The sequence below is a fragment of the Ricinus communis genome, chromosome 6 (genome assembly GCF_019578655.1).
Source record: "Ricinus communis isolate WT05 ecotype wild-type chromosome 6, ASM1957865v1, whole genome shotgun sequence".
Lineage (NCBI taxonomy): Eukaryota > Viridiplantae > Streptophyta > Magnoliopsida > Malpighiales > Euphorbiaceae > Ricinus > Ricinus communis.
This window is the reverse complement of record NC_063261.1, coordinates 24129178-24155845: the sequence shown is the minus strand read 5'-3', so window position 1 is coordinate 24155845 and position 26668 is coordinate 24129178. Positions and strand designations below refer to the sequence as shown.

General features: G+C 29.8%; 3 protein-coding genes across 3 annotated transcripts; 1 reads left to right on the top strand and 2 right to left on the bottom strand.

Moving 5' to 3' along the window:
• The first annotated feature begins 24 nt into the window (after positions 1 to 24).
• LOC8267795 (cytochrome P450 77A3) lies at positions 25 to 1751 on the top strand. Its single transcript, XM_025159418.2, has one exon. It carries the CDS (start codon positions 101 to 103, stop codon positions 1637 to 1639), a length of 1539 nt encoding a protein of 512 aa, XP_025015186.2. The 5' UTR covers positions 25 to 100; the 3' UTR covers positions 1640 to 1751.
• Positions 1752 to 3704: 1953 nt separating this feature from the next.
• LOC8267814 (lysine--tRNA ligase, cytoplasmic) lies at positions 3705 to 10473 on the bottom strand. The gene is made up of 17 exons (XM_002530834.4): positions 10285 to 10473; positions 9877 to 9955; positions 9467 to 9529; positions 9197 to 9362; positions 9019 to 9112; positions 8800 to 8885; positions 6912 to 7024; positions 6772 to 6834; positions 6267 to 6392; positions 5878 to 6160; positions 5658 to 5754; positions 5399 to 5555; positions 4619 to 4762; positions 4425 to 4493; positions 4196 to 4339; positions 4045 to 4096; positions 3705 to 3934 (listed from the first exon to the last, which is right to left on the bottom strand). Exons 1-17 carry the CDS (start codon positions 10362 to 10364, stop codon positions 3927 to 3929), a joined length of 1824 nt encoding a protein of 607 aa, XP_002530880.1. The 5' UTR covers positions 10365 to 10473; the 3' UTR covers positions 3705 to 3926.
• A 1752-nt stretch (positions 10474 to 12225) lies between these two features.
• LOC125370392 (RING-H2 finger protein ATL38-like) lies at positions 12226 to 16086 on the bottom strand. Its single transcript, XM_048375557.1, has 3 exons — positions 15294 to 16086; positions 14531 to 14628; positions 12226 to 13156 (listed from the first exon to the last, which is right to left on the bottom strand). The coding sequence occupies exons 1-3, from the start codon at positions 15450 to 15452 to the stop codon at positions 12739 to 12741; spliced, it is 675 nt and encodes a 224-aa protein (XP_048231514.1). The 5' UTR covers positions 15453 to 16086; the 3' UTR covers positions 12226 to 12738.
• Positions 16087 to 26668: the final 10582 nt, after the last annotated feature.

Below are 26668 nucleotides of genomic sequence, written 5' to 3'. Positions count from 1 at the left end.
CATTCTTATATCCTCTTTTCTTGACCCACTTTTGCTTCACTGCTCTGTACCCTCTCCAATTTCTCATTCTCTTGTCTCTCTCCCACAAACAAAACAAATAATGCCTACACTTACTATCTCTTCTCTTGCCTCTTACTATCATCTCTTCTTTACTCTTCTTGCCTTGTTCATTTCAGGCCTTATTTTCTTGTTTTCTTTCAGAGCCAAATCTAAACGTTTAAACCTTCCTCCAGGGCCACCGGGTTGGCCTATTGTTGGCAATCTTTTCCAGGTTGCTCGCTCTGGTAAGCCTTTTTTCCAATATATAGAAGATTTAATTCCAAAATATGGTCCAATCTTTACTTTACGTATGGGAACAAGAACGCTTATAATCATTACTGAGGCCAAACTAGTCCATGAAGCACTTATCGAGAGGGGTTCTCTCTTCGCTACCAGGCCTCGTGAAAACCCTACGAGAACTATCTTTAGCTGCAACAAGTTCACTGTCAATGCTGCCCTTTATGGCCCGGTGTGGCGGTCACTAAGGCGAAACATGGTTCAAAATATGCTTAGTTCAAGCAGGATTAAGGAGTTTCACAGTGTAAGGGAATCGGCAATGGATAAACTCATTAACCGGCTTAGAAGTGAAGCTGAGGCTAATGATGGAGTTGTCTGGGTTGTTCGAAATGCAAGATTTGCTGTTTTCTGTATACTGTTAGCTATGTGTTTTGGACTTGAAATGGAAGAAGAAACAATCATCAAAGTGGATCAAGTAATGAAGTCAGTCTTGCTTGTTCTTAATCCAAGAATTGATGATTTTCTCCCAGTTTTAAAACCATTCTTTTCCAAGCAAAGAAAGAGGGTATTTGAAGTTAGAAAACACCAGCTTGATTCCATGATTCCCTTGATAGAAAAGCGACGAAGAGCTCTACAAAACCCAGGTTCCACTTCACAGGCCATGTCATTTTCATATCTAGATACCCTTTTCGACCTGCAAATCGAAGGGCGAAAATCGTCCCCAACCGACCCAGAGCTTGTGACCCTTTGCTCAGAGTTCCTTAATGGTGGCACCGACACGACAGCGACCGCCGTCGAGTGGGGCATTGCACAGCTTATTGATAATCCAGATGTTCAAGAAAAGTTGTACAATGAGATTATCAAGACGGTTGGAAATAGAAAGGTGAATGAAAAGGACGTAGAGAAAATGGAGTATCTACAAGCTGTAGTAAAAGAATTACTACGTAAACATCCACCTACATTTTTTCTATTAACTCATGCAGTGAGTGAGCCAACAACATTGGGGGGATATGACATACCAACTGACACAAACATTGAAATTTTTTCCCAAGCAATAGGACAGGACCCCAAAATTTGGTCTAACCCCAAAAAGTTCGATCCGGATCGATTCATTTCGGGTAACGAGGAAGCCGATATAACTGGAGTAACCGGAATAAAGATGACACCCTTTGGTGCAGGAAGGAGGATATGTCCTGGTTTAGGGTTAGCAACTGTGCATTTGCATCTAATGATTGCAAGAATGGTTCAAGAGTTTCAATGGAGTGCCTATAAATCAGATAGGAAGGTGGATTTTACAGGGAAATTAGAGTTTACTGTGGTGATGAAGAATACTCTTAGAGCTAAGATCAAGCCTAGGGCTTAAGGGTTTGACGTGTGAATAAATTATTTACCTATGCTTCTTGTTAAAATCCATTAAAACTTTTGATTTCATTATTAACATATAAAATATATTATTTTCAGGGATTTAGAAGTCTGATCTTTAGGTTCAAAAATTATTAGAGTTTTTACTTTGAGTAAGAACGGTTCATATAATAATTTATTAAATAATTAGTTTATTTTTCATAACATATCATCATTTAGTCAGTTCTGAATTTAATTTATAAATATTTAATTATTCATTCTAACACCATTCATATAATCAGTCTCTCTATGCTATATATGGTGTAATCATGCCTACCCAATTCTGTATATGTCCTTATTGAAGATATATTTTTTCACAAAACACCAATACAATATGGTTTTCTTATGATTGAAATAGAAAAAAGAAGGTAAAAGAATTCTTTCAACAATATATTCAGAATAAATCTTTGAAGCCCCATTTTATCATAAATATGAGATTATTATATTAACATGATACACTTGATGAAGATTAATTATTATAAATTATTTTAAGATGAAATTGTTATTTTGAAGAGATGTGGTCATCACATGTAACTATATTTTTATCTCAAATTTGAAAAATAATTCATTTAATATTTTGTAGCGACAAAATTCATGATGTTTATTATGAATTGTTTCGTCAAGTCTTTAATCAAGTTTTCGTAGTTTGGTGATGTTTAAATACTAAAGCTAAAATAGTCTCACTTATCTGTTAGTTTTACTGCTAAAAATATTTAATCGTTTTCAAGGATTAATTGAAACATTTAGTTAATTATTAACATTGCAAAGTTTAATAATTTTCACTTATATTCTAATTTTTGCCTTGCAAATTTATTAATTTACCCCTTTAATCTTTCTATATATAAAAAGAAATTCATTAATATTATTCTTATTTTATATTTGTATTTTAATAAGTTTTCCAAGTTTCTTAAATTCACTCCATCTAGATTTAAATTATGCATCCGCCGGTGATTGAGGTGGCTAGGACCAGCCATAGCTGCCATTTAACTGTCACACTTCAATAATTAGTTCGACTAAAGCAATCCTTGAACAATTATTTTCCTTCAAACTGGATTCTAAATTCAGTAATTGGTGAATTAATATATATGTATAAATATGATGATGTGCCATATTAGATAAATTTATATATGTTTGTATAATATTGAAAAAACTTATTTCTACTGAGCTATACCTCATCATTCTTTCCCCATTAATTTGTCATGTTACTATTCTTCTAATATTTGAAACCTTTAGTGGATATTGTTCGAAGGAACAATGATCAGTAATAAAAAGAAAGAAAAAGAAAAAGTTGAAAAGGTAAAAAGGTTAAAAAAGAAAAAAAAAAAAAAAAGAAAGATCCTCCTGTTATTTATATTTTCCCAAAACCGACTGTCCATTCAATAATAACATGAGCATATATACATCACAATAAATAAAAAAATAATATACATATAAATATTTTATATTTATATATTAAACAATTAATATATATTCTATCATTTAAAATTAATAAATATGTATCAATTATATATTAATTTAATATATAAATAAATATATAAAGTGTAATAAATTAAAATAGACTTTGATATTAGTTTGCGAGGTGGTTGATAATATGGACACTTGAGGCTCCTGTTTATTAGCACAAACATAAGAGTACATATACACCAAAGTCGACGTATACCTAACACTAATCATAACCTTTTTCATATTTGAAGGTTTTCCTGATATTTTATAACTATGAAATTAAATGTGAAAGATTGCAGCCGCCCTGTCATAAAAGTTGATGTATCTCATTATTCATCAAGTTTAATGCACTCATTTGACTTTTAAAGCAACAAACAAGTGGACTGAGCTTTGTGATGTTGAAAGAGATTATCAGGTACAGCCACCGAGAGGCTGTACAAAAGCATCGATAATCAGCAAAGAGACATGCATCTTACAAACAAACAATACCTGCACTGTGGGTTTACCTCTCCACCGCCTCCTTGCCTTACAAAATAAGAATCAATTTTGGGAGAGGCTACCTAGGGGAAACCATGTCAGTTAGGTAGAACGAAGAAACACTTACATCTGCTATATATATTATAATGAGGTACATCACAACATTTCAAATTCTTCATTAAATAAGTATAGGTCAAATGATCAAACCCAAATAAGAATGAGATTCGGACAAAAAAATATTTATCTAGCAGTGTGACAACATGTCTACCTCCGCGACAAGCGCACATGGATTGAAACTCAGCTCTACATGTCAAAGCTCTGATAATAGCTTAAGTTGCTGCAGTTGCACAAGAAGATTAAAAGAAGACCATAATCAAGCACCGAACAAAACATCAATTGAGACCATGGAAGAAATTAAACAAAAGCAACAGAAAAAGAACTAAGTACCTTTGGGAGGATGTTCATCTTGAGGCTTCATTGCTGGGAAGAGTAGTACTTCCTGTCCCCAAAAAGCATACAAAATAAGTTAAGCAACTGCTGAAAATCACAACATCCTCAAACTACCGCATAAATGAGAGAGGGCAGGCAAAATGCAAACCTTGATATTCTGTGAATCAGTTAAGATCATAGCTAGGCGGTCGATACCCATTCCCCAGCCACCAGTTGGAGGTAACCCATACTCGAGGGCTGTGCAAAATGTCTCGTCCAAAGCCATAGCTTCATCATCACCAGATTGTCGGTCCTAATATTTGGAGAAAAGATCACCTTTCAGACAAAAGTTCAAGCCAATTTGCTGAAAATGCATTCTTTATAGGGATCCAAGATACCTTGAGTTGATCAGCAAATCGCTCTCGTTGTACCACAGGGTCATTCAATTCAGTGTATGCATTGCAAACCTGAGCAGTTAGATAACATTAACCAGAAGCAGAATCAATTATAGAGACGAGCAAAATTTGAACAAAAGAAAAAAAAAGAAGAGAATAAAAAGAAGTTAATAGAACCAAAAGTTCAGTGACAATACCTCATGCTTGTTCATGAACAATTCAAAACGTTCAGTCAAGCCAGGTCTTGATCTATGCCATTTTGCCAAGGGACTCATGATCTCAGGATGATTGATGATGAAAGTAGGATTCACACAAGTTTCCTCCAGAAAGTGCCCAACCAACTACAAACACCGAAATATGTTAAGAATTGAAACATAAATCTAAATTTGCATCACATATTTTTTCATAGTTAAAAAAGTAAACAGCCAAACGAGAAAGAAAAAAGAAAAAAGTGCATGACCTAACCTCATAATTTGTAACTTCTCTTTCATACAAATAACTATATCCAGGCATTGAACACCATATGTATTATATTAATATTATAATAAGACATGTATTGAACAAAATCAATGCCTTTAATTTGGTGGTCAAACATAAATAGTGGTTACATCATGGGGTAAAATGTAAGAATTTAAACTTTGATATATCCCCTTCCAAAATTTTCTGAAAAAATAATACTAAGTAAAAGAAAACAGCGGAAATCAAGCATTTAAAGCATTGAGAGGGGGGGAGGAGACCCTGCACAAAATGCATTTGCCAGCTGCCTACTTGCGATAAACAATTGCTTAAATAGCCCAGCAAGAGTTACCAATGAATTGAGAAACAAATGAAACATGCAAAGAAATATTAATGAAATATTTCACCCAGCAATTTATTGCTTCCTAGCTTTTCCTTCTTTTTCCTAATTCATCACAACAACGTTGTACTTTTCTACATAGTATTTTGCAAACAAACAATGCTGTAAGAAGAGGAGTTACCTTATCCAACAAACGAGCAGTTGTTTGTGGGGGAGGACACTTGACCTCAAACCTCTCACATGCGGCCACCAGATACTTGTTAGCTTCATCACTGGTAAGGTCCTTTGGTATGTTCAGATTGGCCATCTTCTCCAACTCCTCTATCATGTCAATTCGTCTGCATCAGTGAAACTACAAGTTAGCTCAAATAAAAATAAGAAGTCTTTGATTATATTAACAAACTTGTACCGCATATAAGCATTAAGTATATCCCACAGACCTAAAAGGAGGTGTAAAATCAATCTCAATAGGATCCTTCTCCAGCCCATTTGCATGATACTTAATTTTGTGGCCACCTGTAAGCTCCTTGACCATTCCTAATTCGGACAAAGAAATAGAAAAATGACACCAACAAATTCAGAATGTCTTTTTCTTCGACTTAGATGCACACAACCAATGAAATGAACATGTTTTTGCAGCATAAAAAGGCAGAGACTTACCACTCAACAATCTCTCAGTTAGTTCCATCAAGTCATTGTAATCGGCAAAAGCCATATAAAACTCACAGGTTGTGAACTCAGGATTATGAGTCAAATCAATACCCTCATTCCTAAACTGTTTTCCTATCTCATATACACGATCAAGTCCACCAACAACCAACTCTTTAAGGTAAAGCTCCGGTGCAATTCGCATAAACAGCCTCATGTTTAATTCATTGTGATGAGTCACAAATGGACGAGCAGCAGCTCCACCAGCAATCATGTTCATCATGGGTGTTTCAACCTATTGGTGAAAGTTCACATGCCCAGTAAGAGAAAGAAAAGAATAAATACAGGCAATGGCCCAATATAGCAATATTAAAAAATTTAAAGAAAAACATATAACTAACCTCCAAAAAATCAAGGCTGTCAAGAAAGCTTCTAATATATGTTATGATCCTCGATCTGGTCTTGAATATCTGCCGAACCTCTAGATTCAACATCAAATCAAGATACCGTTGTCGATAACGAGTTTCCTGGCACATAATAGAATACACATTAATTCTAAAATAGATGCAAAGCAAATTGCAAAGATGTAACTGCAAAAAAAGAAAATCTAATTCTTCTTATCACAAAGACTGCACATATAAGTTGGATTTCAAGTCATGCCAAACTTGGCCTGTAAAATTCAGAAAAATATTAAAGTAGTCTGAGAAAAATCTTAACCAATTGGTTGAAGTAAATCCTTACAGCTACAATGATGAATCTACCCAGGCCAAAAAAATAGTAAGAAATCTTTGCATCAATTGAAGGAACAAATAAATAATTATAAGACCAAAAGAAAAAACCAAAGATAAATTGCAAAGTAACCAATCATCTAAAAAATCAAAATTAACTTTTCAATACGGCTGATACCTGATCTTTTAAAATATATGTATCGGGATTCCTGGGACATCCTGGGAGCCAAACATCAGTTCTCTGTAGGATAATAACATAAATCCTGTTACAATACTATTTCAAAAAACGTCAACTAAGTAACAACTTTCTTTGCTCACATTGGCATTAACTGCACCAGGACCAGCTTTTTCTTTCGGCATCATATGAAGACAATGAGATAGAACAGCAAAAGATGATGGAAAAATACTCAGTTCTCCCCTTTTGGTTTTTCCTAGTAGGAAAAGAAAAGGCCAACATATCATGTGATGAAAAGATAAGAATAAATACATTAGAAAAATTAAAGACATTATGGTCTACATCAGGGCAGGAAAATACTCAACATGGCATGCCTAGCAAGATGCCTCCAGAGAACACAGCTCAAACAGACATTAAAAATAAATATTTTAATTTGAATCAGCCCAGAAGGGAGAAAAAGCCCCATGTCTTTCATTTATGAAGCAAGAGAATGACGGACACCAAAAAATGCTACCTAAAGGTAAAATAGGAAGATTCCCACCAATCTGATCAGACGACAAGAATTTATGAGCAACTCAGAAAACTGATGTGTATCCCTTTGATTGCTATAGTATTGAATTCTCTCCCTAAAATAATTTCCATGGTCCGGAGAGATGAGGTATAAAACACTTTACTATTTAACTGTAAGATAATGAGACTGTCGTCTGGGCACATATTCTGCAGATATATTTATAAAAAATAGTTACAATCTTTTGCTCAAATATACTGTTCACCTTTTCTTTCTTTGCAGACTTGTTTACCAGTCTCCCAAATTAGTATCTAGCACTGATTTTCAAAAGAAAATTGGGGATGAGATACCAATTTTCAAGTTTGAGGAAAACCAGATTTAGATGTTTTAGAAGTAATTGAGATGGAATCAACACTGATATTTTAAAGAAAATTGGGAGTGAAAATATGAAGCTTGTTTTATGTAGCTTCCTACTGCAAACCATTTCACTACCATAGTTATTAAAGGCGCACCTAAGGCTCAAGCCGCATCAGGCTCATGCCCTTGCGCCTTAGTCAGCCAAAGGTGCGCGCTTTGGTGCGCCTTGACTTGCAGGTGAAGCGCTTCAAGGCGCGCCTTTGTAACATTTTTAATATACATCTTATTTTTTATTTTTTAAATAAAGGACTTTTATTTAAGTTTTAAAAGAGCTTATAATAGACCTTACGACACCAAATTCTTTCAATTAAAAGAAAAAGATTAAAAGAGAAGGAAAAAGAAAAGGAAAAAAGAAAAGAAGATAAAAAATAGACTTCGGCCGCTCTTCGAAACAAGGAGTTCTACTTCTACCAACTGCTCAAGACAAGTTGATTTCTTCCAATTTCTAAATCCTCAATAGTGAAGATAAAGAAGCCTATCTCTAATTGCTGAAGACAAATAACCGATCTCTTCCAAAATCCAAGGTATGGAGAATATGAAGACAAGGTGATCAACTTGAATTTGATGATGATATGGAAGAAAATATTAATGTCGATAAGAATTAATTGTGCTTTAAGTGTTCTAAGAACTTTTTAGTATAACCAGGATTAGGAAGCTTATGTGTTTTCTATCTAGTAAACTTTTATTGTTAAGTCCTATGTGTGTTTTTGTTATCACTGTGTTTTGGGTACTAATAGTTTTTTTAATTTATTAATATTTTTTTTGCGCCTTATATGTGTCAAGCGTGCACCTGCGCGTAGGCTCCAGGCCCCCTTTGCACCTTTGTGCGCCTCGCGCCTTTAATAACTATGTTCATTACCGCCATATTTAGAAGAAAATTAGTATCACTTTTATAAATGCTACTCTTGCACTCCCTATAAATCCCTGCTAAACATGGTTTGAGTGGAAACTAGTGAAGAACTCCAACAAAAATTGACACTTGCAAGTTTCAAAGGGAAATTTAAACTTACAATATAATGGAAATAAAAAGATACACCTATTCTCTACTAACTATAGAAAATTTATAATTATGGAAAAATTAAAATAACACTTAGTTTATCACAAACCTGGAAAGCCAGTGACACCAACAATATCACCACGCTTCACATTGGAATGGAACTTAGAAAACTCAGCTTCTTCCATGTCTGATTTGCTGAAATTGCAGAGATAAAAAGAAATTTAAAAAATATAAAATAATAAAAGAAACTTTAGCCAGAATGCAAGATAAAGTACAAACTAAGCGTGTACAAGTTTTAAGGAAAGATAGCATGAAAATGATTGAATACCTAAAATCAGCCATCACTTGGACTTTAACACCACCACCATGCAAATCATAAAAGAAGAGCTTTGCAGCGGCAGATCGTTTTTTCATGATTCGCCCTTGCAAAAGAAATAAATAAATAAAATACTGAAAATGACACAAATCATATCCCACATGAAAAGGAGGTGCTAGGTTGTGTATACCAGCCAAAGACACAGTGACATCCTCAAGATGCTCTCCGTCGTTTAAGCCTCCATACTTTTGTTTGTACTCCTCAATGGACATTGTAACACAGAACTTGTGAGGATATGGATTTCTCTCTTCAGCCTTTTGGGAAGCAAGATATTTCAGCCTATTTTCGAAGTATTGCTGCAAAATAAGCAAAAGCAATAAAACATCAAAAGGTGGAGAATGATGTTTCGTATCTAATAAATCGAGTTGAAGTCATGCATAGCATGAGAATAGGCTTATACTGTTGGGTCCATATCCTCCTCATCAGCTGCTGCAGATTTCTGACCTTGGGCCTTGAGAGCAGCCTGAATAACAGATAAACATTCCACAGTTAAATATGACTAGAAACCAAAATCAACAATGCATAACATTAACAAAATAAATACTATCAAACAAATGTGCACAGCAAAAATCTACTGCTACCGTGTAATTTACTAATTCAATTAAAAAATGCATCGACAGAAACCTATACAGCAGCTGAAAAGAGCAATTAATTAATATTATCTAATCGCTAAAACAATATTCCAAATGCAAAGAAAGTGAAACAAAAATAAATACAGATTAGCATTGTAACTTAAAAGTGTTAAATTATAAATTATCAAGAACAGAACCACCAAAGGGGAAGGGTGTTTGTTTTAGAAAGAGGAAATACCTGCTTGGCCGCCTTCTCCTCCTCCTTCCGGCGTCTCTCTTCCTCCTTCTGCTTCATTTTAAGTTCCCTCTTCAAAGCACTGACGAAACGAAAAAGAAAAAAGAATCAACGAACAAATAATCTCATACTCAACACCACCCTGGGAGATCACACACTTGGACCATTCAGCAACAGAAAACACCCACTTACACTTCCAATTTCACAGCACTCACAAGCCCACGAAAATGTCCCATATAAGGAAAATTTTCATTTTTATCAGGGGACGATCGGCTCGTTAAACCCTTATTCAACCCCATAAGATTCTCAAAATCGACATATAACCAATTAAGAATCCACACACGCAAACACAAATGAGAAAAGCAGTGGCTTTATTGATTTAAATTTCAATCACAAAGAGAGATGACTCACTTCTTGCTAAGAGCTTCAGGGCCGCCCTCCATAGCTAAATTGGAAACTGCTTTTGCTGTTTCATCAACAGAGCCTTCCATTTCTCTTCCGTGCAGCCTCTTTGCAGAAATGGAAATACGGAAGAGATTATATTGTCACGGCGCTATACTGGTTTTAGCAGTAGGAGGAGTAGGGTTTTTATTTTTGTCACGTGCTAGGAGCGTGCTGCCAATTTGAAGCTTTTGTTTACTCGGATCATATAAATATTTAAAAAAAAAAAAAGCCTTTTTAATTTCTATTACTTGTCATCCACGCTAAGAAAAAGAAAATAATATAAGTCAACAAATAGTATTTTGACCATATCATCCTATATATTAACATTCTTTAATATAAAAATAGTTATAATTTAATAAAAATTAACACAAGATTATTTTAAATTTAGTTCTTAAAATTAAAATTTTTAAGTAGTATAAATAAAAAAAATAAAACTTCTAATTTTTTTTTTTTTTTAGTGGATGTATTGTGAAAGGTGTTGTTTAAAATTTGCATGGCTCAGTTTGGTTCTGTAAAGGAGGTTGTGTTCTTTAGCTGTTTGATTTCATCTGGGTTTAGAGATATGGAAATGTACTGTGTTTATGTCTTAAGTTTCTGTGTGGAAAGTGTCCTGATTTAGCTATCATGGGTGCATCGGTTTACTTTTTGTCACTTTGATACTTTTTGAATATGATCATTAACAAATAATAAGTAAAATTACATAAACCGTTAGTAAGTAGTCAAAATTTCATAATGGGATTGTACAATTTGACTATATTCACAGATTATAAAAGTAAAAAAAGAAAGAAAAAAAATTAGAGATCCTAAAATAAAAATACAATAAACTATAAAATAATTTAATAAAAGTTTGTCAATATTTTAACTTGAGCAGCGTTTTGAATCAAGTGCAACTGATGATCAACCTATTTGTTGTAAAGATGTTTGAAAAATAATAGCAAAAAAGATAGCAGTTTATGCTCCCATATTATTTGTTTCAGGATCATAGCAGAATTCCTGTAGGATTAAACAACATTGTTCTCTCCTATTTGAATTATGTTAGGTTTCTTTTGTTTTGGTGTTTCAGGGTTTGTTATGGGCATTTCTTTGTCGATCTGCTGTGCCTTCCTGCTAATCAAAATGAAGGCAAAAATGGACTAGGACAATTCTTTCTTTCTGATAGTGAAGCCACTTTAACAAAAATTTTGTAAAAACAAAAGTGACCAGCGATGGCTCAGATGAATTGCAACTATTTATAATAAACCTGAGATTTGCATTGGTTTCGTTTAACTTTTTGCTGTTTTTTTCTGGTTGTATTCTTTTTTTTTTTTTTGTTCTGAAGAAAAAGAACAAAGCAACAAAAAAAACTCTCTGCTCGTTTTTCTTTGTCCATATTATGGGAAGTTTGACAGACAAAAATTGCTTTTCTCAAAAGGGTAATGATTTCCACTTAGATAATTATCAGTAAAAAGCATAACAGGAGACGAGAGAGAGAGAGAAAGAGAGAGAGAAAAAAAAAAAAAAAGATCTCCATTTTTTGCTCCTGCGATGGGCATTGGTAGGATTTCTTTTCTCTCACTTTACCTTTAAGATTGCTTCAAAAATATCTAAGAAAGCCTTACAACTTCTGAGGAACATAAAAGAGCGTTGCCCTTAATGATTCCTAGAGCCTAAAAGAGAATTATCACTCTAATCGCCCCATCTATCAGAGACGGAACACAATCTCAATTATTCAGGCCACTTTTCCTTGCAAGAAAAAGAAGCAAAAATAGAATGTGACATGTTACAGAAAATGGGGACAAAGTATCAAGAATATTGTGTAATATCATAATTATTAGCGCAAATAATTAGTTTGCTTTCAATAGTACTAAAGAGATGATCTGTTGTAGGTGAATGATAATTGACATGTGATACCATGTTAAGCAATACAAGAAGGCCAAAAAGAGATATCATTTCATTCAATCAAATCAGCAGACTAAGCAACAAATGAGCAGAGAGCCTGCTTTTTAAAGAATTTAGGCATACAAAAATACCTAAAACAAAGATAACTTTCCTATACAGCACATCACATTTGCAAAACCCCACCAAAGAGTTGCATCCTTTGGAGAATCTAATAAAAAATGCATTTTACAGGCCAAAAGTGTTGGTCCTATCGTACATACGTCCGGGGGTGTGTGTATGGCAGAGAAGGGCATTATGCATAGAAAAGAGCTCATTCAAGCATTTTGCAACTGATTTTAGTTGTACAACTGAAACTAACAAAACTGCCCAGAAACCAATCAGTAACCAAGGCAAAGACTAACAATCATCAATCACTTGATGTAATATTTACAGTAGGATATAAAGTGAATGCCATAAACTTCAGTGAAATTTGATGCTGACTTTTTGAACCCTGTGAAATTGGAAGTGTCAATGAATAAAGCTTACATTTCAACTTTTGACGATTTAGGGAATCGATGGGCTTTCTACATGCTTGTCTTTTGCATTCTGATTACCTTCAGTTACAGCGGATAAATGTTCCCCCTCTTCTGCTTCATGACTCTCTGATGCACAGTTACTCTCTTGAATGGAGTCCATCATATGATTGTCGTTTGTTCTTGATGAAAGCCCATGCCCAGTCAACAAGCAATTGTAAGAATGGGTGTTGCAGGGCTCTGTGGTGTACGGTGAGCGGATCGCTGAGCTGAACAAGGGCATCATGCGCTTTTTCTCAGGAAGTTCACGCAATGATATTCGACAAACAGGACAAGTGGAGTGCTGTTGCAACCATATGTCTATGCAGGTCACATGGAAGGAGTGCCCGCAGTAGGGGAGTATACGCAAGACATCTTCAGCATGGTATTCTGCAAGACAAACCGTGCATCTGCCACACATAAAAATTTACTGCTTTATTAATAAGAACTGGAGAAACACAAAAATAAAAACCCAAACACAAAGCAATCTGACAAGTATGTTGCTACAAAGAAATATCAAAATATGAATGGCCAGAAGTGGATAACAACACATTTTCTCTTTCCTAAAGTTTTCTTAATAAGGAATTAAATAGGGAAGAAATGAAAAGCATGAAAGAAAATTAAAAGAATATTAAGAATAGAAACTCATATTAAGGCACTTTCTACAATTCTTTTCTCATTTTCTCTAAGGACCAACGAGTGGGCTAGAAATCTAATGCAAAGGAAAAAATTAAAAAGAATAAGATTGACTTAGACACAGAGAGAAAGAACCAAGTTAACTTCCTAAATTATTCACTCGAGTACCCTTTTAACACAGGACTATTGCTCTAACACATTTGGGGCAGTTTGTTTTCTCAAGGAAGCTACCTCTATCATGAGTTTAAAATTGAAGCATTTTCACAAACAATAGCTTTGAAGAATTGGGAGAAAATATGATGCATTAGGCTGTAATATATTACCAGTTACAGCCTGAAATGTACCTATGGACTTATGGAGACAGCATTTCAAGTCAAAACATATTAAAACATGGATATCACTTCCATTGATAAGGCCAACAAAGAAAAGGCAGTTTCACAAGGAAAGTCCACTAGTGTATTAATTCCCTCTTGATAAGCAGATTGAACTTTCAGACAATCATGCTTTCATGGGGGAGGATATAGACTTGTGCATCAAGTTTAGCCAAAAATTCTCAAGTTCCACAGCTCCCCACCCTCTACCAGATCCCCTCTCTGTGTCTTTGAAAATGTAGAAGAATCCATTGAACTTCTTAATTAACATTATCTGAATAATTACCAAAATACAAGAGCAACTATTATCCTAACCCTATACCATCAAAAAGCTATATTGCTCAACCTATTGGTATCTGCTATTCCAACCCTCCATTCACCCCCAGCATACCAAAATCTGGGAACAAGCAAGGCTTGCAAGTATGTATCCTTTAATTCAGGTATGGAAATACTGGAAGTTCCCTTTAAGTTGTAGATATGCGTCCAACCCCAGCACCTAAGTGTAGCAATTTGGAGAGCAGCAACTTAAGATACTTCTGGTTTAAGAAATTCTTACCATCTTTCTTCACTGAAGAAGAAAATAAACCTTTATCAAACAATACCGCCAAATATAATTAAGGAAAAAGCACCAGTCTCATAGTAGACTTGTAAATTTTGAGCATTTTTACAATTATCTCAAGAAAACTATTTCCATTTATTTTTCCTTGTACTGAATTCACTGCATATGTTTCAAAGCAGATATCACAAAAGGAAATAAAGTAGGAGAAAAGGACATACTGAGCATCTTCTGAAGCCAAGAAAAGGTCAGCACTGTACTTCTTTGTAGGAAAGTTGGCTACGATTACAGGCTCAAGGCCATGTAATCCTCGTTCCAGCTATAACACAGATGTTAACAATACTAGTTAAGCTCTAGGCCAACCATACATAACTTCTAATACTATTATAGCACATTTTAGATGGCTTTATATTGTAGTAAACTAAAAATGGAAAAAAAATCTAAATTTAAGCACACTTGGCTTTCTCTAATAATAGAAACGAAAACAATGTCCAGAATCAGACAACACTCTTGTCTCAGCTTTATAAGGGACAAAAAACGTTTTATATTTTTCTTACTTTTGAAAACTTCTATTACATGGAAAATGGGAGTTGTTTTGGAATAACTACTAAGATTACCAGTAAATTGAATCAAATTATCCAAAAATAACATCAAATCAGATTCTTGTAATATGTAACATAACATTTATTTCTCAAGCATTCAAATGTCCTCTTACAACAAATAAAAGATATCAGAAAGATTTTAGCCACAAAAATAAAATAAAATAATAATAATAATAAATAAATAAATAAAATCAAGCAAGTCTAACCCATATTAATTAAGAATCAGCAATCATCAAAACCCAATTTCAGTTGCCATAAAACTGCAAATGGACACTCATAGCAACACCAATACACAAAACCTCAACATCCACCCACCAAGAAGATAACAATTCAAGAAAAAGACAAACTGAATTGATAAATATGAATAGAAAGAAATGCTTACAATGCTAAGATCAGATCTGGAAGCAATAGGAAATGAACGTCTTGATGAGTTCAGTTGAATCCGTGCACAAACCAAACGTGTGCATACAAAAACTATAAACATAGTGCTTACAGCAAATCCTATCACTGTCATCACCAAATTTATACCTGACCCTATCATTTCCCTTCTCTTTGTTTTTCTTCTGTTTCAACTACTGCTACTGCTACTGCTCCTAGTCTACTATTACTATTAACTAGCACTGAAAGCCAAAAATAAAAGAAACCCACTAAATACAAGAACTCAAAAAATCAATATAAAAAATCCCATGTCTTGGATCCAATTTGTAAGTTCCAAGAAGTAGAAAAGAACCCAACTTTCAGTACTACAAACAGCTTAACACAAGCAGGCATATCTCATTCTCAAATGGGAAAAAAATGTAAACTGTATTTGCATGAGCAAAATACTACCAACTGTTTCACCTTGCAAGAAACCCATGTAAACAAAAAAATGGAAAAAGAAAACAAAAGCTTTTGATCTTTGGAGATTAAAGCCAGAAGCTGTTGTGGTGGTTGGAAATGAGAAGAACCAAGAAACTAACAGAAGAGCTCATATCTCTTGTTTTTGAGCAAAAAGTTTTGCCTTTTTTGTACAAAGAGAGAGAGAAAGAAAGAGAAAGAAGAGACAGAAGGAGTGATTACTGATTAGTGATTAGGAATCAAGATTTAAGGAGGTGATTAATGAGATCTAATTAATGCTAGTAAACCGACTAATTTCCAATTTCAATTTTTTAATTAGAAGTCTAATTTCAATTTTCAAGAGAATTCGGGAGTAATTACAAAAACCAAGAGTCATTGAGCATCTTTTTGTTGAGGATAAGATCATAAATCATCATTAGGAAAGGAAAAGCTAAACTATTTTTTAATGTTTACTTCTTCTTTTTTTTCTTTTGAGTAATCCTTTTTTCTGCCTTTCATTGTCTTGCCTTACAAGTGGTCAAATTGGATAGAAGTTCACAAAATGGAGATATATATATTAAGAATAGAAGTAGGGACTTAAAATAAATAGTATTTATTAAATTATTCAATTAAAACAATTTATCATACAAATATTAAATTTATCAATTTTTAGCATATGGGGATTGAGTTTTGTTGTAAACTGAGAAAGAAAAAAAAAATCATCAAAAAGAAAAAGAAAAAAGAATAATCATAACGAAATCAATTAGATTGAAGTAAATTGCAAGAGAACCGGTAATACACCCAATCCTATCTGCCTCTAATAGGACGCAATTAATTATTTGAAAAATAAAAAAATTAAATTAAATAGTTAACCAGCGAATCTCAATAAAATTTAAATTTAGTTTTTAATATTGACGTGGGTGTTCAATAATTTCTGATTGAACAGATTAATATAAATTAATATTAGTAAATATATATATATTAATTTTAGTATTTAAATTTTTTGATATGTATTTCTATTTTGACACATAAAATTTCTTTCGATATATATATATTTATTTTTGACATGTAAAATTTAAATTTATATGTAATTTTATAATTTTTTTTATTAACTTATTGATTAATAATTTATATTTCTAATTACATTCTGATTTTGATTTTAAAAAATAGTATAATAATAATTTTAATTAAATAATAATTATTTCAAAAATAATATATTAATTATATTTTAACATTACATTAATATAAATTAATTATTCAAGTAGATAATGATTTAAATTCTAAAAATTAATATTTTAAATATTATATTTGTTAATAAATTATTTTTAATTAATAGTTCTACATCAATTATATTAATAATATTAATTTATATAGTTTTAGAACTAATTAATAAATAGTTTTAGAACTATTTTTATTAACACAAATAATATCTTAAAGTATTAAAATAGTTAAGAAAAATTAAAAAGAGTTAATATTAAATACTAAATTTTTTATTAAATTTTATTTATAAGTTTAATTTTATAATTATATAATAATAACAATCATGATAAATGACTATTATATATTAATTTATTTGATATATATATTTATTTTTGACACTTGAAATTCAAATTTATATATAGTTTTATAATTTTTTTCTATTAATTTATTGAATAAGTTATATTTCTAATTAAATATTAATTATAATTCTAAAAAATAACATATTAAATATATTTTAATATTATATTAAATAATAAATTAATTTTCTAAATAAATAATAATTCTAATTCTAGAAAATAATAGTTTAAATATTTATTCAATAATAAATAAATTTTTAATTATATAATAAATTTTTAATTTTAAAAAATAGTAATATGAATTATATTGATAGTATTAATTTATATAATACTAAATTTAATTTATAGATATTCTTAAGGTAATTTTTATATTATTGCACTAATTAAAATTTTTTAAAAAAACTAAGGAGGAAATATTTAAAAGATTTTAGTTTGCTATTATTCATTAAAGTATAATAAACTAATATTAAATATTGAAAATTCTATTAAATTGTGTGTATCAAATGATAATGAAGGCTGCACAACGCACGAATAAATGACTAGTATATATTAATTTTTGAAATCTAAATTTTTTTGACATGTATATTTAATTTTTAACATATAAAATTTTTATTTTTGTGTGACACATAAAATTCAAGTGTATGTGTAATTTTATAGTTTTGTCTATTAATTTATTGAATAATAAATTACATTTCTAATTATACATCGATTCTAATCTAAAAAAATAGTATATTAATTATATTTTAATATTGTATTAATTAATAAATACTAATTCTATAATAAGAAATAGTATATCAATTAAATTTTAGTATTATATTAACTAATAAATTAATTTTCTCAACTAAATAATTCTAATTTTAAAAAATGATATTTTGAATTATATTATTAATATTATATTCAATAATAAATTAATTCTTAAAAAGAGTTCTTTCTACATTAAATTTTTAGAATATTATATATAGATTGATCTCTATCTTTAACAGAATTTTAATATAGATTCGGGAATTGGGTTTTAAAAATAAAAACTTTCAGGTTATACCTTTTGGTCTTAGCTCATTTATTGTCAATTGAAAATTTAGTTAGATTCATAGGCTTAATAAGTTTTGTTATCTGAGTTGTATAGTGGTTGATTCTATAGTTGGTTTGTTACCCTTTGCTAACATATATTTAAAATTTTTATTTTTTAAAATATAATGTACATTTAAGAAGAAAAAAAAGTTCTTTATATATTAGATTATTAGATTTCTAGAATATATAGATTGATCTCTATTTTTATCTATTCAACAGTTTTTTAAATATAATATACATTTAAAGAAAGAAAAAAAAAGAGTTATTACTATATTAGATTTTTAAAATATACATAGACCAATCTCTATTTTTATCTATTCAATTTTTTATTTTTTAAATATAATGTACATTTAAGAAAAAAAATTATTTCTATATTAAATTTCTAATATATATATATTCTTTTGCAACTCCTAAATTTTTATTATTCTTATGATATATGTAATAGTCTCAATTCAATATAATTAAAGCATTTGCCAAGCACGATAACATAATGTCATCTCCTATTGACTGCTCTTCGCTCCACATCATAGGTAAATTAGTACTCATAAGTGCACGAACTATTTTTATAGTAGAGCGGTAAATTCACTTTGAGATCGATTTCTGAATAAATTATGAGGTCATTTATTATAAAAACTAATTATTAATACAAAAACTTTAAAAATAAATATAAACACTCTAAACTAATACTTTGAGAAAATATAAAATTAATAAAATAATTACGCAAACATACGATTTCAACTAAATTATATGATAAAAACAGTATTTAGCATTAACCAATTACTTATTGATCATTTGTTTTAATTTTAAATATAAATCTAATGAATGAGATTGTGATATTTATTTTTCTTTAATTACTCAAGCTAATTATATATTAAAGTTTTTATACCAATATAAATTGAAACAAAGGTGGTGTTTCTTATACATTCAATTTAAATATTTTCATAATATTTATTATTACTAAATAATATGATGATTAACTAATAAAAATAATTGAAAGTAATAAAGATATGATAATAAAGAAATCATTTATCAAATAAAAAGATAACAAAATTCATACATAAGTAAATATGCTAAATTAAATAATTAAAGAAAATTAGTCTAACATATTTAATCCAGTGATCATGATAATTAAATAGTTAAATATAAAATAAGACTAAAAATAATATAATATATGAATATTACAATTAACCTATAAATTAAATTTGATCCGCTCTTAAAATATTGTCTACTTTTTTCAGGTAACTATTTCATAATTAATCTATAAATAGTCATTATATTGTCCCCAATTAAAATAATTGGAATTCAATTTGAGCTTATTGCAAACGGGCACGAATTGATGTTAGTCTAACTCTGTTTCTTGCTTTTGTTGCTGGTTTTGTTAGGCAAAAGACTGAGCTTTCAAGATTGCCAATTAACCAAACAATAATGGTCAAAGAAAGCAAACATAGAAATATCAGAACTGACAGTAAAATTGACTGAAAGAGAAAAATGACAGCTTGTTAATGCACCATCATTCTACTCAGAGTCTTCTTGTTTGACTTTGCAGCCAAAATGCACGACCATATTTCATTGAATATTCAGGAATAATATATAAATACCTCACTAAATTTGTATTTAGTTTCAATTTAATTATGAAATAATATTAATTTAATTTTTTTATTAATTAAAAATTGACATATAATATATATTTTTTAATTAAGTGTATTAATTTTTTACTTATAAAATAACTAAATTGAAATAAAACTAAAATTAGACAATTGAAATAAAATATATTAAAAATTTCTAACTAAAACGAAACAAATATAGAGTTAAATAACTATTTATATTATTATTTTGAGATATTCTATTTATTATTTTACTAGTTTACTTTTTTTTAGCTTACAAGTAATTTTATATTAGAGTTTATATTATTATTATTATTATTCTTTTTAGTTTATATTATTATTTTTCTTTTTATTTGACTAACTTCTCTCAAATAATATTTTAATTAAATTAACTGTTATAATTTGCTTAAATTCGAGTATTCATTTTTTTTTGAGATGAGTACAAAAAATTACTTTTTAATTTCACACACAACAAAAATAGGTTTGTGTGACTACTTTATAGTTTAGCAATTGACTATCAAACACACGCTAAAAGACATTTATTGCGAATGATTTCATATTTTATTTTATTAAAATAAAATAAAACTATGAATGAATAATTTTATTAAATTAAATTAGTATATTCTCATTATAAAAAAAGGTAGAGCTAACAGCTTATTATAAACATTAAAATCATACGGACCCAACTCCTCATGAATCACATGCTTACCGAAGCAATCCATGCATCTCCCTCTGTTGTGCTATGTTTGGTTGGCTCGAAAATGTGATTGCTTTGAGAGAAAATATTTTCCCTTTTGTTTGTTAATTCTTTTCAATAAAAAAAAAAAAAGTGAAAAAACAAGCTACTAACTTTTCTTTTCTGTGGTATAATGGTCTAATTACTAATTAAATTTTTAATTTTATATTTTTTTATAATTTCATATAAATATTTTAAAATTTTAAAATAAATACTTATACTTTCAATTTATTGTTATAAATATTTTCAGTAACAATTTTTAAAATATTACGATAAAAAATGAGGTGGCAAGTTAATTCTGCTTACTAACATAAAAATTAGTAAATTAATATAAAATTTATTATATTTACATGTAAAATATGTGAAAGAATGCACGTGCATAAAATTTTTGATGATCATATTATTAAGTCTATAATAAAGTATTTTTTCTGATTCATAATTATTATTTTTTTAATAAGCACAATCAATTTTTTTATAAATGACTAGTATAATTTTAAATTAATATTTTCTTTTAAAGAAAAAAAAATTATATTAGAGATGGGAATCGACTATTTATTTATTAAACAGGACTATATTTAAACAATAATATGAAGCTAATTATACAAGACAAAAGTTCACATATGTCAACTTCTTAAGAGTCAACTTTTTAATTAATAAGTTTTAACATGCTAATACTGTGTGCCATCCAAAACCAATGGCGGAGGAGGAGGGGGAGGATGGCTCTTTTTTCGTATATTTAATTTGGCCCCTAAAAATGTTATGAAAAGTATGTTTTTGAAAAATGAAAAGGATATGAAAATATTAAAAGATCTAAAATTCAAAGAATTTTTCATTACAAAATCATGATTGAATCAAACGAAATAAAACATATAAATAGTTTAACCATTGCCAAAACTAATTTTATTCAAATATAAATATTGATCCAAATCATGATTTAATTTCCATGTATAAGTGAAGATAATTAATCATAATCATGTCATATTATTACACCTTTTTCATTACTTTTGGCACTCATGAGCTTCAACTTGCATTCTGAAAATGGATATTTAAGTTTTCTACAATATGACATCTCATGATATTGACAAGCAACATGAGTGACATATTAAGATATTTTTGTCCTCCCTAATTGTCTATATTGGAATTATTTTTAAGACCGTGAGATTTTGAATTAGATCCGATTAATTTTTATTCTAATATATACTTTAATTATTTTCTAATTATACCTAACATTTAAAGAAAAAAAAAAGTACTTGTGTGAAAACTCTTCAGAGAGTGTTTTATCACCCATAACGATTCTATCCAGTACGCTTTAAATTAACTCTAAATATATTCATACTAAAAAGAAAGAAAAAAAAACATCTAATATGCTAGCTAGTTATTTTGGATTATATTTCAAATCTATAGTTAGGATCCTAACTAGGTGAATATTGGGGTGCATGATAATCTCTAGTAGCCCATTGAGTATTTATTATCATAAGATAACCTAAGCCATTGGATTAAATTTTTTTATTTTATCAGAAAATTATTAGAATTTGTCTCTTAGATATTTTCCTTCCTAGTAGAATGACAACTTGGTGAGGGCACAAAATATCTTCATTTGTCTCTCATGTGGCTAACCAGGCTTATCATGAGATGAGATGGAATCTATAGTAGAAAAAAGTTAGAATGTCTATTTCAGAATGTAAAAAAGGTAATGAAAAAAGTGTATTAATTTGTTACAATTAGGATTATATTATCTTCTTTTATGGACATCATGATTATATCATATGATTATTACTAAATTTAAGTACAAACAAATTATTCTGGGACAATTGATAATGAAAATGCACTTCCATCATCTAAAATATATTGAGAAAGGACACTTCTCTTTTTCTTTAAAAATTAAATTTTTCTCATATCCTAAAAGGTTTGCACTTATAAGAAACATACACTAGAAGTTAAAAGAATATGTAGTTGATAAAAATAGCCAAAAATATGAAATGATATAATATTAAGTGTTCTGAAATTATTATTTTATATTAATTTATCTATAATTATATAAGCTAGCTCATTATATAAATAATTCCGAACTGCACTCATATAAAATAGAATAAAATTCAAAAAATTATGATATGATTTAGCGTTTTTACATGCGAGGGATAAAAGTATCTTTTTTATCAAATAAATAATATGTATTTTATTTTTTTTTAGTATTTTTTAGATACATTTGATATTTTTCTCTTTTTTAGATTATAAATTAATAGACACATAATTGTTTAATAAAATAAATATTTATGAGTAATTTGGCATTGATTATATGTTTTGTAATCATAATAAATTTTTAAATATTTACTTTTTTAATTTTAATCAAATTTAACTTAATATAAATTTTTGATATATTTATGAATCATATGGTAATACCGTTAATTATCACATTACATATAAAGTTATAATTTAGTAATGGTTCATGTTAAACATATGAAAATTATATAAAAAATAATAAAAATAAAAATATGTACCCAAAAATACTAAAAAAATAAAATATATAATACTCATTTGATACTAAATATTATAGGCCACGCAAAAGGTAAAAAGTTATTAAGGAGAGTATTAGGAAAGGAAAAAAAAAAAGAAGAAAATCTATTTTTTTTTTTAATGAAAGACGCAGGAAATTACAGGAATTATTTTTGTTGATTTATTTAAATGTGATCTAATCTTAAATTCTACCTTCTATATTCTTCTCATTTAACAATTTCATACGAAATATTCACTGGAATATGTAATAATGTAATAAAAGAGTACCTCACATTGTATCTAGAATCAGTTTGATCTTATGGTTAGGTATTAATTAGAAAGAAATTGAAATGTAAGAAAGGAAATATTATGGAGATGGAAGCCAAACTGTAATAATAATAATTTTTAAAATTTAGATTTTTTATGTATTCTTTTTTATTATTATTTTAATTAATTAATTAATTTTATTTTATTTATATATAGTATCTTTTTTGCTATATTACAAAAACTTGTTTTAAACCTAATTATTTATTTAATATTTTTATTTTTTATTTATTAATTTGAGTTTACTAATAAATTTTATAATTTTTCTATAGTTTAATTACTTTTATTTTTTAATTTTTTCATGCATATTTTATAAAGTAAATAAAGTTAGAATTTAAGTGTGATTTTTCTTATTTTTTTACATTTTATAGATTTTTATATTATTTATTTTAATTTTTAATATTCAAGTCAATAATTTATAAATTAGATAAATAGAACCAGAATGGTTAAAACATACTAGAATCGGCTTAAAATCAGGAGACGGGTTAAAGATCGGTTTTCCTCAGTTAGAATCAGAATTCGGTTCCAATACTAACTCGTAAAATAAAATAATTTATTTTAATTAATTTTTTAAAAAATTGAGAGCAAAATGGAAAGCATTTAATATGCTAAGAGAGTCTGTACATGAGCATTATGCTAAGTTAAGAGGCTATAAAGCTGCATTGCTAAGGGTGGATAAGGAAGGCAGATTTGATTTCTTCTTGATGAAAACTGCACTTTTAAATGGTTCTTTATAAGCTTTAGTTTCATGAGGAAAGGGTTTTTGAAGTGTTGCAAGCCCATTATTAGATTTTATTGGGTGTTTTTTAAAAATTTCTTTAGGTGAGGCATTATTATGTGCAGTTGCTAAAGATGGGAACAATCAAATGTTCTCCATCTTTTGAATTGTAGTTGAATGCGAAAATGAGTACTTTTTGGACTTGGTTTTTAACCATTATTTTAGAGGAGCTGCAAATTACAGATGGTTTAGGCTGGACCTTTATATTAAACCAACAAAAGGTGATTTTTCTTGACTGTTTTAATTATTTTGTTTTATATTAGTTATTGGTATTTGCTGAATATTTATATTTGGGTTTTATTGCACAAGTCTTATTAATACTATAAAGAACCTAACACCTTTTGCTGAACGTAGAAATTGTGCTAGGCATGTCTATTATAATTGGAAGGAGTTTAAGGGGCAAGTATTAAAAAATATGTTTCGGAGTGCAGTTAGAAGTACTTATGAAGCTGCTTATAAGGAAGCTGTTGATCAGATTAAAGCAGAGAATGAAGCTGCCTATAACAATTTTTTACAGAGGAATCCATTCAAATTCTGTAAAGTCATTTATCTGTGAGCTTCCTAATGATTGATAAAAATGTCAGTGAAATCTTCAAGTTAAAAGTGTGACCATTATAGACATGCTAGAAGAGATTAGATGTGCATTAATAGAGAGAATGCACAGTAAGTTGATGCATGCTAGTGGTTTAACTGACTCCATCACACCTAGAATTAGAACTAAGCTTGAAGAAATCAAGTGCAATAGCAGATTATGTACTTGCAAACCTGCTATTGGTGGCAAGTTCCAAGTGAACATAGGAGATGATCAATTTGTGGTTAATATAAATACGCACATATATACTTGTAGAGTATAGCAGATAACAGGCATTCCTTGTATCCATGCATGTTCTAGCATTCATTGGATGAACCAGGATAATGCAATCTTTATAGACAAGTACTATATTGTAGAAACTTATATTGAAACTTATAAAAATGCTCTTGAGCCACTGAATGACAGAAAAATATGGCCACAAGCTGATGGGCTTGTAATCAAGACACCCAAATTTAAGAAAATGCCTGGCAGACTCAAAAAGAACATGAAAAGAAATATCACTGAAGATTCAAAGAATCCTAATAAGTTATCCAAACAAGGAATTCAAATGACTTGTGCAGTTTGTGGAGGAGTTGGGCATAACAAAAGGAGTTGTAAGATGATAAATGATTCATCTTTCAAGAGGCATTATAAACTGCCAGTTAAGCGTGGCAGGCCATGAAAAGCAACTTCTAGACTTGGATCTACTACAACTTCCCCAACAATTCAGTCTGGTGTCCCTAGCTCAAGTTGACCAAGTCAATTTGCTGGCGCACCTTTAAGTGGACCTCAATCTGGCTTAACAACCAAAAATAGATCTCAAAGCAGGAAAAAAAACTGCATTAGTAAGTTATTTGAACACTTATATTTGGTTTACATTTAAATAGTGGGAAACCCAATTTGTATTTATTATGGTTGTAAGAACAGGTTAACCAAGGTTATGGCGTAAGAATCTTTGAAGATTTTGGCAACATGTATTTGAGGATAATATAATATCTATTTTTTCTTTCTTATTATTTTACGCCTAGTCTAATGGAAAAATTATGTTTGGTTTCTAGATGCCTGAATCAAGGAGAGTGAAATTCATTTCTGGTACAAAAGGCAGCAGCTAAGGCAACAACAAATAAGGGCAAATCAGTTCCCTCTTATGCCAGACCAACAATTGCAACTTCAGCAAACAATAGAGGTGGAAGAGGAGAGGATATAAGTCGTGGCAGAGGAGCTAAAAATGATAGGAGAGGTGCTGCATTTGTTGGAACCCAAGAGAGTCAAGCAATTTGATTGGTTATTGCAATTGTGATTAAATGTAGAGCAGAAAATTTCCTTTTTAGGCAAATATTCTGTCTGTTATCTTGTTTGCAGACTTGTGCCTTTCTTTGTAGCAGTCTTCATACTATTTTTTTGTAGGTAAATATTACCTTTATTTTCACACCTATGAACATAATGTTTTGAAGGCAGAGAATGCCTTTATTTTCATCAGAAAATACTTTTCTTAAACACTTGTATTCTCTATTTATGATTTATACTAGCACCATATATGTGCAAGGCATCCAACTTCAAGTTATATATTATAAGTAAAAATGCTCAATAATCATAAATTAACATTGTCATTTATTCAACATTTTAGTTTAAATTATAATACAAACATTTCAGACAGCATCATCTGCTTTCTCAAACTAGTAGTTAAGTTAAACTCATAGGTATTACAATACTAATAGCCATAGTCATGAGTAGTAGAATACAAAGCCTTCTCAAACCAACTGTTGACTTATGCTATATCATGATACTTTCCTGTAGTCTTTTCTTCTCAA

What these genes read in the sequence shown, in the direction of transcription:
- LOC8267795 (XM_025159418.2), top strand. Translation starts at nt 101, where the DNA reads ATGCCTACACTTACTATCTCTTCTCTTGCCTCTTACTATCATCTCTTC.
- LOC8267814 (XM_002530834.4), bottom strand. Translation starts at nt 10,364, where the DNA reads ATGGAAGGCTCTGTTGATGAAACAGCAAAAGCAGTTTCCAATTTAGCT. An exon ending in AACTGAGAGATTGTTGAGTG is followed by an intron (nt 5,755 to 5,877) that starts GTAAGTCTCTGC and finishes TGTCCGAATTAG; the next exon opens with GAATGGTCAAGGAGCTTACA. An exon ending in GATTTGCTGATCAACTCAAG is followed by an intron (nt 4,340 to 4,424) that starts GTATCTTGGATC and finishes TCCAAATATTAG; the next exon opens with GACCGACAATCTGGTGATGA.
- LOC125370392 (XM_048375557.1), bottom strand. Translation starts at nt 15,452, where the DNA reads ATGATAGGGTCAGGTATAAATTTGGTGATGACAGTGATAGGATTTGCT. An exon ending in CCAGATCTGATCTTAGCATT is followed by an intron (nt 14,629 to 15,293) that starts GTAAGCATTTCT and finishes TCTGTGTTATAG; the next exon opens with CTGGAACGAGGATTACATGG. An exon ending in TTGGCTTCAGAAGATGCTCA is followed by an intron (nt 13,157 to 14,530) that starts GTATGTCCTTTT and finishes TATGTGTGGCAG; the next exon opens with ATGCACGGTTTGTCTTGCAG.